This window comes from Microtus ochrogaster, linkage group LG1 (genome assembly GCF_000317375.1).
Source record: "Microtus ochrogaster isolate Prairie Vole_2 linkage group LG1, MicOch1.0, whole genome shotgun sequence".
NCBI classification, from domain to species: Eukaryota; Metazoa; Chordata; class Mammalia; order Rodentia; family Cricetidae; genus Microtus; species Microtus ochrogaster.
Window position 1 is genome coordinate 46,700,212 of NC_022027.1, and position 20,290 is coordinate 46,720,501.

Here is a 20,290-nt window from a genome sequence, read left to right on the forward strand (position 1 = left end):
GGGCAGCGGTGGTGCCGCAGATAGACACCACAACAGAACTCAGGCAGCGGTGGTGCCGCAGATAGACACCACAACAGAACTCAGGCAGCGGTGGTTATCTTCCTCTCCAAGGCCCCGGCTCTCTTCCCGCCTCCCATTATCTCTGGTTTTTCTCACCATCCCCACACCATTTCTATTCTCGCAACTGAGTGATTCAGGCATCGCCTCCCTCACCATTTCTGTTCCCCGATAGCTTCACTCTGTCTTTCAAGACTTCCCTTGCTCTGAGTCAACTTTGTGACTTTGCCAGCTTAAATCCTTCCACCTACAAAGTTCAGTCCTTCATTTTTCCAATCCCAGTTTTATTAGAAGAGTGATTGGCTCAGGAGTCTTGTCCTTGTTGCTTGTTTTCTTCAAGTCAAATTAGGATCAAGCACAGACAGACACTCCTTATGTCAAATGGTATTTTGTTTTCTGTTCCCAGAGGAGAATCCCCGTGGCTGTGTGACTTATAAAGAGTGTAGGCTTTATCTGACTTGGTTCTGGACAAGACTAGGAAGTTCAAGAACATGATCATGACATCTGCTTGGTTTCTGGTGTAGGCCTCATGAAGGAAAAGGGAAGAGGAGGCACATGTGAGAGAGAAAAAGGCTAAACCCCTGCCGTGTTTAGCCCACTCCAGAAGGAAAACCTTAACCCACTCACCAGGGATCTACCTCTTGAATGTCAAAACACCTTTGCTAGGTCCTACCTCCCAACATTGTGACATTGAAGTATTAAACCTCAACATGAGCTTTGGTGGTGCGAACCCAAGTTTCAAATAACTGGCCCTGGAAAGTTATATTTAAGTGAGAGGGGGACGTTCAGATGTGAGTGGGACGTTCAGATGTGAGTGGGACCAGAAGTTGCTGGTATGTCTATCTCCACTGAAGATGAAAACCATGGTGTCCAGTCTCAGAAATGCAGGTATCCACTTACTCTTGTTTCTTGTTGGAGAGAGAGCATCTATGCAAAACAATATGGTTTAGAACTAATGATGATTATGTAGATTTTGTCCTAGAACTTGGGAGGCTGAGGCAGGAGCATTTCTTTAACATGGAGATCAGCCTGTTCAGGGTTCTGAAACCCTTTCTCAGAAAAAAATAAGAGCAGAGAAGCAAATAAACCCCCCAGAAATGGAGATTTTGTTGTTTGGTGTGTTCTGGGAACTTTTGTATTTAAAGTACAATCCATGGACCAGTCACATTGTTGGTTCCTAGAAATCAGTATCTCCAGTCCTGTTCAAGATTTATCAAACAGTAACCTATATTTTAGTCAGATTTCCCAGTGACTTGTATTCATAAATTTTAAGAAGTGTGGGTCAAAAAAGAATTGGTTTGGTTTAGATGTCTTTAAAAGCTTTTTATAGGAAACTTCCAGTCATATAAGAACCAAGGGTTTGGTGAGCTGGTTGACTTTAAGGTTAACAGCTTGAAACAAATTGTCGTGAGAGAATTACAGCATGGAAATGTGCAAGTGAAAGACATTTATTTCTTTTGTACTGTAGAACTGGTCATTAAGGTTTCCTTAGTGTACGCACTGCTCAGTTCTGAATCTCCCAATTCATATGTAATTAAACTAGTCTCGTGCATACGAGGAAGAAGATTATGAATTTTAATCTGTCATTCACGGAACTTTCAATCTTTACACTGAGATACCACCATTCTGGGTAGTAAAATTTTAACTTTAACCTGATTCTGAAATGACCACAGGTGGGAAGGGAACATAAGCATTGGTAATAAAGTCAAGATAGGCAGGCAAACATTAGAAACTGTGCCTATTGGCAACAGATTTTTTTTTTGGTTGCTGAAGCATAGATATTTTTGTGTGTAGTTAGAGCTGATAAAAGTGAGAAGATTCTGGTCTCTGATGCAATTGTAACTGGGAGGAATTCATATTTTTATAAATTATATACAGAACAATTATCCTATCTATCCCAAGTTAATGTTAAGTATGTGTGCAAATGCTTCCAGTTGCTCAGGGAGTTTTTCTATGTGTGGTCCCAAGGTCACTATAGCAGCATCACCCCAAAGCCTATAGTAAATGTAAATTCCCAGGTTCCTACTCCAGGATCATAGGCATGGAAAACCACCGTTCTGAGTCCAAGAAAACCTTCCAAGTAATTCTTACACATTAGTGACATAGAAGCATCTTAGATTTCCTTATTTCTGTATGATGAAAGCTTCTCTTTTTCAACTCTAACCTCAAACAGGAAGTGACTGTTCTTGAAGTACAAATTTCCAGATCAAGTGGGAAATGCTTGAAGAAGTCTGAGAACCCAGATCAAAACAACTACAGGCCTAAGCACATATTTCAATATTTTCCTCCCCAGGGAAGCTAGCCAAGCAGGGAGGCTGCTGGCATTTTGCCAAGACTCCTGGTGTGGCTAAACCTTCCTAGAAGCCAACTGGCAAAGCTTGCATTTTAAGATGAGCCACATAGACAAGTGACTTTGCAAATACTAATAAAAGCATTGTCCTAGAGCATGTGGGGACAAGCATGCTGTGCTTCATTTTGCCTTTCTGGTTAAGAACTTTATCTGGTTCTTTAACAGTGACATTCAGTGTTCACTGAAGGTTGACTTTGGGACAGATACTATAGTAGGTCCTCTGAAAATTATCTCATTGTTAAAATAAGGAAGTGGGGGCCCGAGGGGTTATAGCTGCTTGCTCTATATCCTGCACATGCTGATGGTGATCCTGCGATTCAAAGGCAGGAAGTTTGCCTCCAGAGTATTCCCTTAACCAAAACACCTCTCTTCAGTAGGGAGAGACTCATATGGATCAAGTGTTCAGAGTTTCGTTGTATGCTAGCTTTTCCTCATTGTACAAGAATACCTAGCAGAAATGTCTTAGAACACGAAGGATTTAGTTTGGCTCATAGTTTTGTCAGGATTCAGCCCATTATGTTTGGGGAGGACAGCAGAGCAGCTCATGCCATGACCAAAAGGAAGAAGCCAGCACTCCACTGCCTTTCTCTCATTTCCCCCTGGTTCTACCAGAGCTCACAGCCCACAGAACAGTGCTACTCACATTCAGGATGTGTTTTTCCTGTCAATTAATTCTCTCTAGAAATATCTTCATAGAAAGACACTGAGGTATGTCTCAATATTCTGGGTAATTCTAAATTCAGTGAGGATGAAGTCATTATCATTATAATCGTGTGCCCATTTCAGAGTATGGCTTTTAATTAAGTTATTTTATAGTTTTTAAACAGTCTTAAGCTAATGGACATCATCTATCTATCTACCATCTATCTATCTGTCATCTATCATCTATCTATCATCCATATATGAACTCTGGATCCTACTTGATTAATGCCATCAAAGAAGGCAATCAGGCACATTGAACTTATAAAGGATATTCTTTTAATAATAATAACATTACTGTAAACATATTAATATTATTGTGAGTTTTGACTGGTGGTTATGTTCTCATGGTAGGCATTTTCAGGTGAGGGACAACTGATTCCAGCTGTGGAGATAAGATATGAACTGAAGAACCCTCAGTAGGTGAACTTATATATGTATCTTTAGATTCGGTTATCTTTTTAAGTATCATGAAATGACTGTAAGTTTTCCCCCTCCCTGATCTATGTGTGAAAAAAAAAAGAACATAGAAGGAAAAGAGGGCAAGTGGGAAGAAAGTTAATAAAAGTAGATTTAAGCTTTTCTAGTGTTTTTCTCTTTTCTTCTCTTTCTTTTTTTTCTTTTTCTTTATTTTATTTTTTACAGTCACAGTTGATTGTAGGGCTTTAGAATTAGCTGCTTAGGTAGTAGAGGAATGGGCAATAGGTAAGAATTTCATTCTTCATTTAGATAGCCACTAACTACATATAAATATAAAATAAAGCTTCTGGGAATTCCAGGTTTGATCTAGTCTATCTTCTGTAGGTAGCTTCATGAAATCAAGCTACGTTTTGCAGGCTTGACATTCCTACCAAGTCACTAATTCATGTATTCATTGGTTCAACAAACACTTACTGTAGACCTCCATTCCTGCCTGAAGCTGTGTGTGGTATGTGCTGAGTGTCAGAAATGAATGACAGGATTGCTGTCCACAAAGGGCTCAAACTGGTGGGAAAGTCAGATATATTGTGATGGCTGCATAACTCTGAATCTTCTAAAACCCATCGAATTGTACAATTTAGGTTGGTGAGTTGTATTATATATAAAATAGGTCTCAGAATGGTTTCAAGTAAACAAATATAACTCCTATTTATTATTCAAAACCAGGAAGAAATGGCCGTAACGCAGTCCTGGAAGTGTGGAAGGAGACTGCCAACAATGAGTCAAGTCTGAACTGAAATCTTAAGGAAAAAAAATTTACTGATAATGTGGTACATGTAGAAGTACCACTTCTTCACGCAGATGCCACAGAGGAACAAAGTCACAGAGGTGAGAAGTGTGTGGTTTCTCTCTCTCCCTCCTCTCCTTTCCTTCTTCCTCTCTATCTCGCTCTCTTTCTCTCCCTCCCTCCCTTTCTCAGTGTGTGTGTGAGTGTGTGTGTGTGTGTGTGTACACATTCACATGCGCTTGAGGAGGGATGTTGGCTGAAGAGGTGGGCAGAGATCGTAAGTGAGCCTTTGGGAATGGCCAATCACTGGAGGAGTTTAAGGAGTAATTGATTTACTTCGTGATTAAACTTGTTTTAGAGAAACCGCCTGGCAGCTGTGACATAATATATCGGTGGTGGGGGGATAAGGTGTGAGAATAACTTGGGCATGGGTCTCTGATTATCTCTGATCGTTTGTATACTAGGTGCAAACAAACAAACAAACAAAAAGCAAGAACCCGAGACTTGTTTCCTAACGCCAAGCACTGTACTGCTCGCTTGGTCCTATAGCACAGCTTGCCCTCGGCCGGAAACTGTAAAGTAGATTGCTGAAAGATAAACGTTGTTCTGGCGTTTTGTTGAAAGGAAGTTAGTGAGTGGAACCTCCTGATCCGCCTTGGGAGGTTGAAAGTTTGGCAGATTGTTTTCCCTTTGCTATCAAAGGGATCGAACTCAGGACCTCGCACAAGTTAGCTCGGCGCACTATTGCCTAGCAACGTGCATTTAAAGAAAAAAGGACAGGAACACCGCCACGAGGGCTCTCCGCCCTGTTCCTCTGCTCCCACCAACACCTTCCCCCTTTGCCAGCTTCCCAGCGGAACCTTTGTCGCTTGTCGGTGCAGTTGAACCGCGGGACCAATTTCGTCAACACAATCCGGAATAGTCAACATGGCGGCCGCCATATGTTGCCTCAGTAGAGGTAAGATAGCCAGTGTTCTGGAAGGAAAATAGGTCTAGAGCCGCGTCTCTTGTTGCGGCCGAGTACACGCCAGAGTCTTGGAGGCACCGGTCAGCTCTAGGTATTCGAAATGCCTCCGTGCTCGTTCTGGGCTCCACAGCCCACACGGTCATCACTACTTCAAAGCGACCCACAGCGCGACGCTGGGTTTCTCTCTTGGAGCAGGTCACTCTGAGGGTGGAATGGGAGGGAAAATACATTGGCAGACCTTTCAGTCAGGGGTGAGGAGTACAAGGCAGTAGGGGTGGTGGCCTGTGTTTATATGGGAGGCAGCAAAGTCTGCTGAGAGGCTCCGAGAGAAGGTGAAGTTTAGAGAGAAGGGATGGATCTCTTGGGACTGTTAACCTCTCAGTGTCTACTAAAAGAGATGGAATAGTTTCTGTCTCCTTGTGAAAGGCTGAGAGGGAGGAGGTTTTAAAGAATGAATGTAGCATCAGGTATGTTGATGAGTGGTTGAGGAAACTCTGAGGACAATTTTGTCTGGTGGCAAGTGAAGTTTTCTGTGTGGAGTGAATGAGTGCTAAGACAGTGACACATTGACCACTGAGGGGTTGGAAATAAAGATGGAGGTCTAATAGGGTGTATAAATAGTGATGCTATTGTAATTTGGTTTTGCCCAGTCTGTAGCAGTTTGATTTGTGTTGGAAATTTAAAATTCTGGTTCTTACTATAGCAGATTCTAAATAGTGTTTCTGTCACGGCTCTTTGGGCTCAGTGTGTTCGTGAATCTCAGTGTATAGCAGTTTGCTGATTTTTATAGTCTTAGCTTTCTGGTACAGGAGAGTGTCTTTATCCAGTCTCTGGTAGATACATGCTTGAGTTCATCTCGGGAGTTCTGTACTTAGAGACAGTCTTCTGGTTGTTCTTGTACATGTCTGTTAAAGCACATGGACACAGTACTTGTCTGGAAGAGGACTGCTACACTGTCATGATGTGCTTGCTAGGCAATTCCACATTACTTCCTAGAATGGTGCTCTTGTTCACACTCATACCTGCAATACATAAACTCTCCCTGCATTTGATATGGTAAGTGACTTCATTTTCTAGAGGTTTCTTAGTCTGGTATGTAAAACAATGATACTTAGATTATCTAATTTATAAACTGTGTGCTCACAGTAAAATCAAACACTGCTTTCTTGATTAAGTTTTGTGGGAAAAAACCCCCACAATTTGACCCAAGGTCAGTGTCCCACATATTGGCATAATAGGAGTCTCCAGCATGCCTATTGTTAAAAGTCTTGTCAGTTGCATTGACCAATATAATATAGTAATGTGTTGGCATGGTAGTATAATTTGAGTCTACACTGACTGGCCAGTGAATCACAGGAATCGCCCTCCTTTTTATAGGAATTGCAAGGAGGAGCCACAATGTGAGAGTTTTACATGTGTGTTGGGGGTTCATGGAAAGCACTCTACTGATAGTAAGCCATCTCCATAGCCTCAATTTTTAATTTTTAAAAAGTAAATTTGATAAACTGAAGGTTTTAACAATAAATACAATCATTTTTAAAAATATAACCACTTTTTTTGGGGGGGGGGGTCTAAGTCAAGGTTTCTCTGTATAACAGTCCTGACTTTTTATTTGTCTTGTTTATGAAACCATTCCTTCCCTAAAGGTTATAAAGACATTTTCCTCTATTCTGAAAGCACTTTAAGCATTACAATTCACCTCTCAGTGGGTTTCCCCTCCCTTTGTACTGGGAACTTTGGATGAGTTTATTTATTTATTTTTAATGTTACCAGTTTGTCTTTCTGTATTTGTGCCATTATCAATATATAGAACCACCATGACTTTATAATTTCTCTCTGCAGCTGAAAGTCTTTTCTCTGTCCTTCAGGACCTATTTCTTTCCTGCCTTCCCAAAGAACTACTCTGAGGCTTAATATTAATTACAAACTGTTTGGCCTATTAGCTTAGGCTTATTATTAACTAGCTCTTACAACTTAACCTATTTTCATTCTATATTTTACCATGAGGCTATGACTTTTTACCTCACATCTTGCTTCTCTGGCGGGTGCTGGTGTCTCTTTCAACTCCATCTTCTTTCTCCCCATCTCTCTTCTTGGATTTCCCACCTAGCCAGAGGCCAAAGTAGCTTTATTCATCAATCAATAAAAGCAACACATATTTGTAGCATACAGCCTGGCATCCCACATAATCTTTTAATCAATTTTTATTTAGCTTACAAAGAAATGGCTTTTGTTGAATTTCACATACACAATTATGCTTGGCTCTTTCTTTTCATCCTCTACACTACCCTCTCTCCTCCCTGCCCCTTCTTATAACAAATCTTGATCTGGTAGGGCAAATTTCCCGCTTTGTTCTGATTTTAGAACTTGGACAACTCTGTGAATGTATCATCTTTAAAAATGAATAAATAAAATAGAAACTATTTTAAAAACTAGGGGTACATATGTATATACTTCTTATTAATAAGAATAAAATTAATCTATTGAGCTTAAATTAGTAAAAATAGGTGAAGAGGGCATAAAAGCTCATGCCTGTAATCACATGTTGCCTATAGTTCAATCCAGCCGTGGCCATACTTAGTGAGTTCCGGGTCACGATAATCAATGGTGAGCTCCTGTCTCAAAAACAAAATAAAATAAGTGAATAGAAGAAGTTGCTAGATATTAGACACCTCTGCTTGCTTTTTGTTTCTCTAAGCATAATTTCTCAGCTTTATTTTTCCTTTTAGTGGTGCTGCTTATAGAATGCAGGGGCTTGCACATGCTAGGCCAGAAACTACCACTAAACTACACCTTAGCCCTATTATTGGATATTTTATGTTTGTGCACATGTGTTTCTGTGTTTGCATTTATGTGCATTGCTTGTGTGGAGGTCAGACGACAACCTTGGATCATTCCTTAGATGCCTACCACTTTCTTTTGAGACATGGTCTCTTACTGATCTGGAACTTTACCATATAGGTCAGGCTAGCTTGCCGAAGCTTCCTGGTATGTTAATATTCCTGGGATTGTAGGCATATGCCACCATCCAGCTTTTCTTGTGAATTCTGGTATAGACAGAAATTCTGTCCTGCCTGGTTCTACAGTCATTCAGTCCCAACAAAACACACAGAGGCTTATATTAGCTATAAACTGGTTGGCCTTTTAGCTCAGGTTTATTATTAATCAACTTAAATTAACCTATAATTCTTACTTATGTTTAACCACGTTGGCTTGATACCATACTCAGTGAGTCATTCTCATCTTGATTCCTCTGCATCTGGCTGGTGACTGCACACTGAACTTTTCTTCTTCCCAGAATTCTTCTCATCAGGTTGCTCTGCCTATATTTTCTGCCTGGCTACTGGCCAACCAGTGTTTTATTAAATCAATACAGGTGACAAATTTTATTTTATTTTATTTTGATTTTTCGAGACAGGGTTTCTCTGTAGCTTTGGAACCTATCCTGGAACTAGCTCTTGTAGACTAGGCTGGTCTCGAACTCACAAAGATCCACCTGCCTCTGCCTCCGGGATTAAAGGCGTGCGCCACCACCATTTGGCCAGGTGACAAATCTTTTTTTTTAAATATTTATTTATTTATTATGTATACAATATTTTGTCTGTGTGTACATCTACAGGCCAGAAAAGGGCACCAGATCTCATTACAGATGGTTGTGAGCCACCATGTGGTTGCTGGGAATTGAACTCAGGACCTTTGGAAGAGCAGGCAATGCTCTTAACCACTGAGCCATCTTTCCAGCCCCAGGTGACAAATCTTTACAGGCTATAAGAGCATTATCCCACAGCATTCTAGAGAGATCCAAACTCATATTCTCTTGCTTCTGAGGCAGCCCCATTGTTATATGTTTAAAAAAAAATTCCAGCCGCTATTCTTATACTTTTTAAAAGTGGTTGAGAACCACAAAATATTAGTTGCTTTTGTTTTGAAAGTACTGATTTTTAGAATGTAAAAATGTATGACTGTGATGATTAATGTTATATTTTCTTTTTCTTCCAAGCCTTGATACGACATCAAAGGCATTGTCTTTCCAAGACAGCTTACCAGGCCCCTCCTTCCCTTTGCTCTGTGAATATTCTCTGGACCCACAGACATTTTGCTGCTGCTGCTACAAAGTAAGTATTTTTTATTTTTAGCTGCTTCACTTACTGTTAAAGTTCTGATTGACAACCATAGTTCTATAAAGATCCGTAGTTGTAAAAGTTCATTGTCTGTACTCCTTTGACTTTGGTGTTCCACGGGGAAGAGAAGACTTGATAATAGCAGCATCTATGAACATCTGGAGCTGATTGCTCACCACTGGCATTTTAAGCTATTGTGTTATGTTCATTTTAAGAGATGGATATCAAGTTACCAATAATGTCTCAGTTTTTCTGTAAAATACCCTGACAGAAGCAACTTAGGAGGGAAAGGTTTATTTGATGGACAGTTCCAAGTCCTAGCCCATCATTGTGGGGTAATCAAGTCACACGTAACCTGAAGCAGCAGCTTATATCCACAGTCTAGAGCAGAGAGAGTGTGTGTTCTTTCCTGTGCTTATCTGCTCCTCCATTTTCAAACAGTTGGGGGCCCAGCCTTTGAAATGGGTGAGTCTGTCTACCCCAGGTAACCCACTTAAGAGACTCTCTCAACATGACCTCAGGCCAGCACGACTCAGCAGATTCCTCACTGAGACTCTTCCCAAATGACTTCATCGGCTTCCAGTCGACAGTGAGAACTAACCATCACAATGAGATGATAGAGCCAGTCCTGAGCAGAGAAGCAGCATCTGTCAGAATGACGATTTGAACTCAAGAAGTTTAGTTCTAAAACTGTTATTTTCCTTCTTTTTAAATGATATTTTCTCCTAGGTGCTTTTTATAATTAGATGTTACAGGATTGCCAGTTCTGAAATTATATATTGGAATTTCAAATTTTTAATGTTCATTGTATTATGTAGAAATACACACATGAATATACATATATATTTATAGTTTCTTATGTAGACTTTCCACATATGGAAATATAAAGGGATGAAATTTGTTCTCACAGCTTCTGATTACCAAGAGTACGAAGAGCTCGATTGATGATGCACTGTTGAACTGAATGAGGGAAAGTACTGAAAGGCAATGTTGGCTGAGCTCTTGGACTTAAGGCTTATGCCATTTGGTTGTTGGGCATAACACTGTTTGTTTCCCCAAGGGTATTGATGTTAATGAAGTATAAAGCAGAGTATCATCTTTTTCTGAATTTTTTTTCCTAATGTCACAATTTCTGTAGTTAAAAGAAATGGCTGAGAGAAAAATAATTAAATGCTTAAGAGCTACAGGATATTAATGATTAAAAATTACAGAATCCTTATGTGCTATATAATAATTAGTATTATAATTGAGCACTTTTTATATACTTGCTCATTTAATTTTCATAACAGTTATGAAGACAGATAACTATGAAGAGCATTTCTCAGATAGAGGAATGGAAGCCCAAAGATTAAATTTTATTTAGGTGCTAGGAATCTAAATTTTAGTACTTGTGAACAGCATAGTCCAGTAGTAATTTAGAACAACATAACCCAGAGGTAGACAGCGTGAAGGAAGAGTGGCCAATTTTCTATATTAGAAGTTATTCGTATTTCTATTTCTTTAGTGTATTTCTCGTGTATATCTTTTGCCTGCTTTTTGTGCAGTTTTCTTTTTATTTCTGCTATATGCAAGTATTATTGGCTTATTTTAAGGACATTCTAAAACATTTTTGTTTATCCTCTAGGAAATTCCTATCATATGTCATCTCCAATTCTTATTGTACAGTTTGATGCTTTTCACTGATCTAAAAGCATAGCATGAGAAATATTGCCCACTCTAGAAAGGTATGGAACCTTGTCATAAGATTATTTAGTAACGATGAGATGTGTTCACAATTTTAGTTGTAATCTTTATTTTTTAATGACTAACTTCAGAATCTACTAAAAATAGTTCATAGAGTCAAGATCTGAGGCATTGCTTTTCTTTGTCCTTTGTTTTTGTTTTCAGTTTGAAACAGAATCTAAGTAGTCCTAGGTGGTCTGGAAGATGCCAGACTAGCCTTGAACTCACAGAGGCCTGCCTGCCTCTGCCTCTGCCTTCTGAGCCCTGAGATTGCCTTGCTTGAGATACCATGCTTTGCTCTCTGTCATTCGGAGCCCCCTCCACCCGACTCCATTTCCCAGTAGCAGATCCTGGATTTTTGTTTGTTTGCCACTGGGCCATCTGAGTCTGATCCTGTTTCTCTCTTTATAATGGGGGGTCTTTTTTTTTTTTTTTTTTTTTGCTTTTTTATGTATCTTTCTAAAAATAAAATGCTGGATGTCCTGTGTACTATAGTCAACACTGAAGTAAATAGTTTTTACACAGCAAGTAGGCTTGTCTTTTAATGTGTCATGTTGAGCCAGTGTAGTGAAGGACTGAGCTAGGTTTTGGTTTTGTGGTTTCCATGGCTACCACCAGCCGAAATCTCTGTTCTCTGTACCATTACTTTGAGCTCAGCTTGGAGGTTGGGTTGCTGGGTTTTTCTTTGTGGTGTTGTTAGTGCTGTTTCCTTCTGTGCAGCTGCATTTCAGCGGGGGCCTTGGCCTCCTCTAGCAGTAGGCGGTTGTCACCTAGTGCTCAGTGCTTGACTGGCTAGAGCTGGGAGGAAGAGAAGTCTGCCTCTACCTCCGGCTGGATATATAGTAGACTGGGCCCTGTACTGTTTCCTGCCTTGACTTTGAGTGTTTGCCTTTCTCTCCATCCTGCACCCTCCCAGAAGGCTCTCTAGTCTCCAGCAGCTGCAGTCTTTCCCAGATGCATCCGTGGAGGTGTGTGGGAAAGGCCCATTACAGCATGAACTCCATGTGTTCCTGGGCTTCCATCGCCACACTAGCCTCTCAGTTTTGTCTTACCTGCTTGCCTTTCCCCGAATTCTGTCACTAGAGAGACATGGTGAGGGTGTGGAGAGGGCTGGCTCTCCTGGAGTTCAGGCTACTGGATTACCTGCAGCTTCTCAGCTATGTGTTCTAGTCTCCATGGTGTTGTCAAGAAGAGCTGGGAATTTTCATTATCTTTCTTCTCCATGCTAGTGCTTTTTCCAACTTTCACAGTTTAAGTGGAGCAGAACTGCATTTAGTTTAAAAAGTAAAGAATAAATCACTATTAGAGATGTTAGTGTATTTATCTCGTATTAGCCTTAAATATCATTATTTAGTTCTACTTAGTTTCACGAAAACAAACAAACAAAACACCTCAAAGTAAAAGATTTTTTGCTTTTGAAATACATGGATTGTTTTCTTGGGGGTCATAGATTTTTCAAGTCCTGAAGTGAACTTTATTATAGCACTGTGTTTTTCTCATCTTCTGTGGTTGGGTCTGACCATGGATTGCTCTTCCTCTCATGTTTCTGTAGTTAGAGGACAGATGTGGCAGGACGAAAGTCCTTAGCTGAGTACAATCTCTTGTTACTCATTTAATCTGTGTGGTTTAGTTACCCAGGTAACTGCGATAATTCTGTTCTCTTGATGCCGACTGCCAGGTGTCCTCCTCCTCCCCCTCTTTCCAGCATGATTTATATTGATCTCAAAGTCACAGCTCTTAAGCTCTTTGATAGTCTAACCTAACTGCATGAGCAACAGACGTCTTCTTAACGTGACTCTTCTGAGTAAAGACGGTGGATTTGGAGAGCTGTGGGAGCAAAGCATGGGTTTGTGAGATCAGTTTGTACCATATTTGTGCTGAAGGAGTTTGTTTAATTGCAGTTTGCTTTTTTGATTAATGTGTTTTCCTTCCACCTCCCTTTTGTGGTAGTAGAGATAGAACTCAGGACCTTGAGTGACCAAGTACTTTGTCCCCAGAATAAATGAGAAAGGGTCATATTGTATGGCTTCATCTGGACTGGACCTGGCTGTATAGCTTAGGTTGGCTTTGAACTCAAGGTCTTCCCCTGTCTCCCTCCCAAGTGCTGGGATTGTAAGCTTACACTACAGTAGCAGTTTCCTGAGAGTCTCGTTTGTTCTATACTGTGATGTTGTCATACTCATATTTCCTAAGGCATTGTTCCACTTGAAACCTAAAAATGTTTACATTGAACAACTCAAATATTTTATGAAGCAAAGTCCCAACCATAGATAAGTAAGTACCTTGTGCTCTAACCATCATAATCTCATTTATCAGACTTTTTAGGGCTTCACAAATATTTATATTTACAAAAAAAGTCACTTCAGCCTCTGGAGATTTCATATTATTTTCATATTAAATATTTGAAAATTTAGCTGTGAAATCAAGATTTTATTTAATGTAAATTTGAAGGCTTTGACTAGAACCCCTGTTTATTTTAAATAGAACACTCTCTTCCTAAACAGACTCTCTGGTCTGCCTTTGGCTTTGTTACTCCGTTAGTAAATATAAGATTAAAATGTGGTTCCTCCTGTTTGGGAGGGGTCAGGATTTAGTAGGTACTCAGTAGAGCTACTGAGACGTGGGCATTTACTTAAATTTGCTGTCAGCAGTCTGAAAGGAGCCTGCGCCATTAAAATGAAGATTATCATTATTTGCCAGTGTGTTCAGTTGCTTATTAGTGGGGAGGATACTATTATTAGTGGCAATAAGAGGATTTGTTGAGTGCTAAGAAGAAGAATTGAATTTTATGTTAGGTTGATTTGGAGAGTAAAAAAAAAAATTGCCATTATTTCTTTCCCATATGTTTTCTGATACTTTATATTTATTTTCTGTTATTACTGTAACAGATGACCACAAGCTTTGGGGCTTAAAACAACATGATTTTCTGTGTTATACTTGTAGATTTCGTGTCTGACATGGAGCATGTTGGACTGAGTGAGGTGTTGGTAGTTACTGTCTGGACGCTGTAAGCAGAGTGAGTTTCCTCGTCACTCCACCTGCAGGACCCTGCTCACATTCCTCAGTCTTGGAGCAGTGGCAGCTTCATCATAATCGTGCGCTCAGCTCCCTCTGATCTGACTGGAAAAGGGGAAAGTTCTCGCTGTAAGGGTTAGGTGGTTGGACTCATAATGATAATCTAGGGTAATCTCTCCACCTCTTTAATCTTAGGCACATGCAAACTCTCTTTGGTCACTATCCTGACATGGTTGTCTTCTGGGGGTGTACTAGTTATTTTTCTCATATCAGTTACAAAATATCATACAGAAGGCAACCCAGGAGGGGTGAATTATTTTGGCTCATGGTTTGCGGGTATAGTACAGCCTGGTAGGGAAGGCCTGGTGGCAGGAGCAGCCTTTGACTGTGGTGAGGGGAGTGGGGGGATGCTTTTCACATTTGGATTGATTAGGAAGCAGAGAGAGAACAAGAAACAGGGTTGAGCTATCCACCTCAAGACCTTTCCCAGGGAGATCCACTTAGTCCAGTCTGATTCCACCTCCTAAAGGGTCCCCAGTGTCTCAAATAGGGCCATTAGCTAGGGACCTAGTATTCAAACACATGAGCCTGTAAGTGACATTTGACACACAAGCCATATCAGTGGCCACTATTCTGTCTACTACAGAACACAGATACCTTTCTAGAATAATGTTTTACTAATTTAAAACTTTTGTGATTTCAATGAATGTTGGAAAATTATATTACCTCTAGCTTTGTTTTCTTAGCTTTAAACTTTTATCTGCGTTTCCTCTTTGACATCATTCCTTAGTGTTTCGTAAGAATGCATTCTGTTCCTTAGGGACTTGAATCGAGAGAGGAGGTAGCGAGCACTTGTCTGTTGGGCAGAACATATCCCTTTAACTAGCTCCTTCTCCAGAGAACTGGGTCACGTTTTTTTCTTCCAGCTCCTAGTTAATGATACACTATTCCTTCCACACCTGGTTGGTTCCTCAAGCCTGAACCAAGAGGCATTTTAGACTGTTCTTTCTATCTCCATCTTCTGTATTTACCTTGCAAACATTTTTCTATTCTATCATCTTTTCAGGCTTGTTGCTGTTTATTCAGCCTTGGCCACCCTTCTCGAGAGGAAAGAGAGGGAATATCCTTTTACTTCCCATTCCATCCCTTCAGCGCTGTCTCTTCTTTTGCAGCTGGGATTCTCTAAACTTGAAATTCAGATGTCATTCTTGCTTGCTGGCTTGTCTTTGCCTCTAAAACAGCCTCATTGTGATTCTGGGTTTCCAAGCCTACCTCCCAGCTTCCTACTTTCTGTATTACCTCTTGAGTTCTGCAGTTGCAAACGGTGGCGGTGGGGCAGATCTGCTTTACTATCTACTTTTGTATAGTTTTGTTGACAAAGGTTTCTGTTCTGCCTGAGCCTGCAGCTGTTCAGTCCCAAAGAAATATACAGAGACTTACATTAATTATAAACTGGTCGGCCTATTAGCTTAGCCTTTCTTATTAACTAACTCTTACATCTTACATTAACACATAATTCTTGTCTGTGTTAGCCATGTGGCTTGGACCTTTATAAGTGAGGCATTCTCATCTTGCTTCCTCTGTATCTGTGTGACTACTGTAGACTGAGCCTTTCCTCTTTCCAGAATGCTCTTGCTCTGGTCGCTCTGCCTATACTTCCTGCCTGGCTACTGGCCAGTCAGCGTTTTATTAAACACAGTACAAGTGACAAATCTTTATGCGGTACAAGACTATTGTCCCCTTTTTTTCAAAACAACTCTGAATCTAATCTCCTTTATTTAACTTTTTTCCAGACCATTATCCATAACAACTTGTAATCAACACTCTAAATAAAGAAAAAAATTCATAACCCATTTTTTGGGAATGTGGGCATAGTTTTCTAGGCTACTTACTGCTGATTGGGGGCACTGATAATTTTATGGGGCCCTAAAGAAAATGTAGGATTATGGTCAAGTCCTGACTGGAATATTCTGTGAGGCTTGAGTCTGTTCTGGATGTAGAACTCAGAGGAAACTCCAACAGAGGTCCTTTGAAATTATGGATCATCTGGGCCATCCACTCCTATTGGGGATTTTTCAGGGGGTCTTCCTGATCAAACCTGATTGTTCTTAACTCAGAATGAATCCACAGCCTCTCATTTCCTATGGAAACAAAAGCAAAACCTCTTCTCCATATCTTTTGACTTATATTTTGAATTCAAGGCATTTTCAAAATGTATTTGTTGGTTTAATCCAGCAGCATTTATAATCAAATGTCTTTTAGCAGCTGTTGCTCCTTCCTCAGCCATCAAACAATTCAAAGACAATGCAATAACATACAGTATCCAGATTCTCTGTGTAGTTTCCATCTTTATGTGGCTTTATTTTAAACTCTTTCTTTTATTTTTATTATTAATTTTTGGGTTTTTGAGACAGGATTTCTCTGGGTATCTTTGGCTGTCCTGGAACTCACTCTGTAGACCGGGCTGTCCTTGAACCCACAGAGATCTGCTTGCCTTTGCAGGGTACAAGACCATTGTTCCACAGCATAGTTTATGAGGCTAAAAGGGATTTTTCTTTTACTTATTTTAATTTGTGTATGATCATGTTTATGTGTGTGTAGGTCAGAGATTATCATCAGGTGTAATCTCTGGCCCAGGAGCCATCCATCTTCTTTTTGATACAGAATGTCTCACTGGGCCCTCATCAGAGTGAACTGATTAGGCTAACCAGTGAGCTCTAGGGATCTTCTGGTCCCTGCCTCCTCAGCTCTGGGATCGGAGGAACATGCACCAGATGTGGTTTTTAATGTGTGTTCTGGGGACTGATCTCAGGTCCCCACGCTGTGCCAAAGGCATTTTACTAATTTTTCCCTAATATAATTTTTATATATTTCAATATTTGTGACATATAAGAATTATGTAGTTCAAATCCAGTGTCTGTAAATAAAGCTTTATTGGAACTTAGCCATGCTTATCCATTTATGGATTTCTTACAGCTGCTTTTGCAGTAGCAGAGTTGAATCATGGCGATGGAGACTACATGACTCACAAAGCTAAAACATTGCTTTCTGATCCTTTACAGAAAAGAGTCAGCTCTCACTGTCATCACATGATTTGCAGTGGTCCCTTTCCTAACACTTCATTCCATGACTCTCAATACTTTTTACTCAGTTTCTTTGCCAACCTGATTTTTCTTTCTTTAATAGTGGCTTCATTAAGATAAATTTCATATATAGCACAATTCAGGTATTTAAGGTATATAGCTCAGTAGTTTTTTGTTATATACCTAGAGTTGTGCAAACATTACTGTAATATTTAGAATATTTTCATTATTCTTCCAGATATCCTCTCTTTAATGTCCATCTCCCTCACCACCCCCTTCTCCATCCCTAGAAGACCACTAAGTCTGCTTTTAATTCTGATTCACACTCCCATTTGTGATATTTTGTATAAATAGAATAATTTGTGTTGTTTTCTCTCACTATATAATAAAGATACCATACTATTAATGTATTTGTATATTGTTTTTAAGGTTAATACATATTGTAGCATGAGTTAAGTACTTTGTTCTTTTTGTTCTTGATTAATATTCTATTATAGTCTCTTTAACATGTAAACAAGGACTTTCTAAAAAGGATCAGCAACATAGGAAATCAATCCAAGAATTGACAAATGGGGTTACATGAAATTAAAAAGCTTCTGTATACATTGCAAAGGAAAAAAAAAATCACCAGAGTGAAAAATGGCCTATAGAATAGAACAAAAATCTTTTTCCAGCTGTGCATTAGGCAGGGGAATAGATATTTAGAATCTATAAAGAACCAAAAAAAAAAACCCCACAAAAATTATACAATCAATATAATAAAAAATAAAAAATTTATACAATCAATAAATGGGCTAATGAATTGAGCAGACCATTTTCAGAAGAAATATATATGGCCAATACTTGACAAAATGTTCAACAATCTTAGCTACATAGCAGTTCAAATTAAAACTGCTTTGAGAGCTGGCAAGGTGGTCCAGTGGGTAAAGGTACCTGTCATAAGATCTGACAACTAGAGTTCCTGGATCCACATGATGGAAAGACCCGACTGCCAGAAGTTGTTCTCTGATCTCCATATATGTGGCATGCACACCATCGAGCACACACACCCCATATGAAAAATTTAGAACTTTGGGGCTAGAGAGATGGCTTAGCGGTTAAGAGCATTGCCTGCTCTTTCAAAGGTCCTGAGTTCAATTCTGAGCAATCACATGGTGGCTCACAACCATCTGTAATGAGGTCTGGTGCTCTCTTCTGGCCTGCAGGCATACACACAGACAGAATATTGTATACATACATACATTTAAAAAAATTTAAAACTTTTCAGAGTTTTATCTCACTCCAGTCAGAATGGCTACCACCAAGAAAACAAATGATAACATGCTGGAGGGCTATAGGAAAAGGGAGACAAATGTAAACAAGGTAGAAGTCAGTGTGTAGATTCCTTGAAAAACTGAAAATTAAACTACATATGACTCAGCTATACTGCTCCTGAGTATTTACCCAAGGGATCGTAAATCAACATAGTAGAGATTGGTGTACATCTGTCTGTGTTTATTGGCACACTAATTCAAAATAGCTAAGCTGTGACATCAGCCAGCTTATCTATCAACAGATAAATGGATAAAGCAAAATGTGGTTCTGTAGTAATGGGAGCAGCGGGGCTGCGTCCCCCAGCACCCCACTGTCCACACGGCTAGCTTTGCCCGAAATAATTACACGGACACTGTATTCTTTTAAGCACTGCTTGGCCCATTCTCTTCTAGGCTAATTCTCACATATTAATTTAGCCCATTTCTAATCATCTGTGTGTAGCACCCCAAGGTGCGCTTACCGGGAAGATTCTAGCCTACGTCCATCCTGGGTCGGAGCTTCATCGCGTGTGCCTCAGAGAGCAGAGCTCTCACCTCTGCCCGCAAGAGTGAAGCATCTTGTCTCTCTGAGGCGAGAGCTGTGGAGTCTGACCTCACTTACTCTTCCGCCCAGCATTCTGCTCCGTTCACTCCTCCCCCTACGTTCTAACCTATCAGGGCAAGCAGCTTCTTTATTTAATTAACCAATGGCCTTCCTCCATCATGGTTCATATCCACAATGGAATTTATTTCAGCCATAAAAAGGTATCAAGATATCTGCAGAAAAATGTGTTCGTTTTGTTAGAAAATTAAAGTGAGATCATTAGTTGTGTTAAAGACAGGATAGTGGAACACAAGTGGCATGAAAGCAGAAGGGCGACTGCAGGGAGGAGTGGGGATCAGCAAAGGGGCGAAGGGGAGGAGCAGAGTAGTGTAGGAAGGTGGTGACTAAAGAGAAACAGAGCAACAGATCTCTATGAAAATGCGCCAGAACTCATCACTTGTATGCTGACTTAAAAATGAGCAGGAGCATTCCATCGTAGTATAATGCCGCAATTTAGATTTTTATTCAGCAAATGAGACATTGGGTTCCTTTACCCTTGGGGCTGTTAATGAATAATGTCTCTAGGAACATTTGTGTACTAGTTCGTGTATGGACAGTTCCTTTAGGTATATATCCGGACTATCTTTTTTAATCCTTCAGTGATTGACTGTGGGATCTTTTCTTTCACAACTTAACTTCTTAGGTTGGGCTAAGGGTCTTCATAAGACCTGCTAAGAGCCTTTTAATACTCAGCACAGTATGTTGACGCCATTCCTTTACACGTATGTTTCCTCTGCCCCTTTGTAAGCTTTCAGAGCATAGCAACACTGCTTTATTCACCGTGTACTGACTGCAAACCGTACAGGTTCCTTGGTATTTGTTGAGCTAGGGAAACTGTAAAGCAGTCAGTACTGTTGAGTTAAACTGTCTTGTTGGTGGGGCTGGAGGGATGGCTTGGTGGTGAAGAGCACTGGCTGCTCTTCCAGAGGTCCTAAGTTCAATTCCCAGCAACCACATGGTGGCTCACAACTATCTGGAATGAGATTTGGCTCCCTCCTCTGGTGTGTGGACATACATGGAAGCTGAATGTTGTATACACAATAAATAAATAAATAAATAAATAAATTTAAAAAAAAACTGTCTTGTTGGTTTTCTGTCTCATGCCAGTCATCATTTTAGAAAAGATCTCCTTGAATACATTCTGATGTAACTGACCTTTTCATGTATCTTGTT

General features: G+C 40.0%; 1 protein-coding gene across 1 annotated transcript in view; it reads left to right on the forward strand.

The window, feature by feature from the left end:
* The first annotated feature begins 5,206 nt into the window (after nt 1-5,206).
* Mrpl1 (mitochondrial ribosomal protein L1) overlaps nt 5,207-20,290 on the forward strand; it is a 52,975-nt gene continuing 37,891 nt past the window's right edge. Inside the window, exons 1-2 of the mRNA XM_005359520.3 lie at nt 5,207-5,271; nt 9,281-9,395. Of these exons, the coding sequence (XP_005359577.1) occupies nt 5,241-5,271; nt 9,281-9,395 (146 nt within the window). The 5' untranslated portion in view covers nt 5,207-5,240. The remainder of the gene's footprint in view (nt 5,272-9,280; nt 9,396-20,290) is intronic.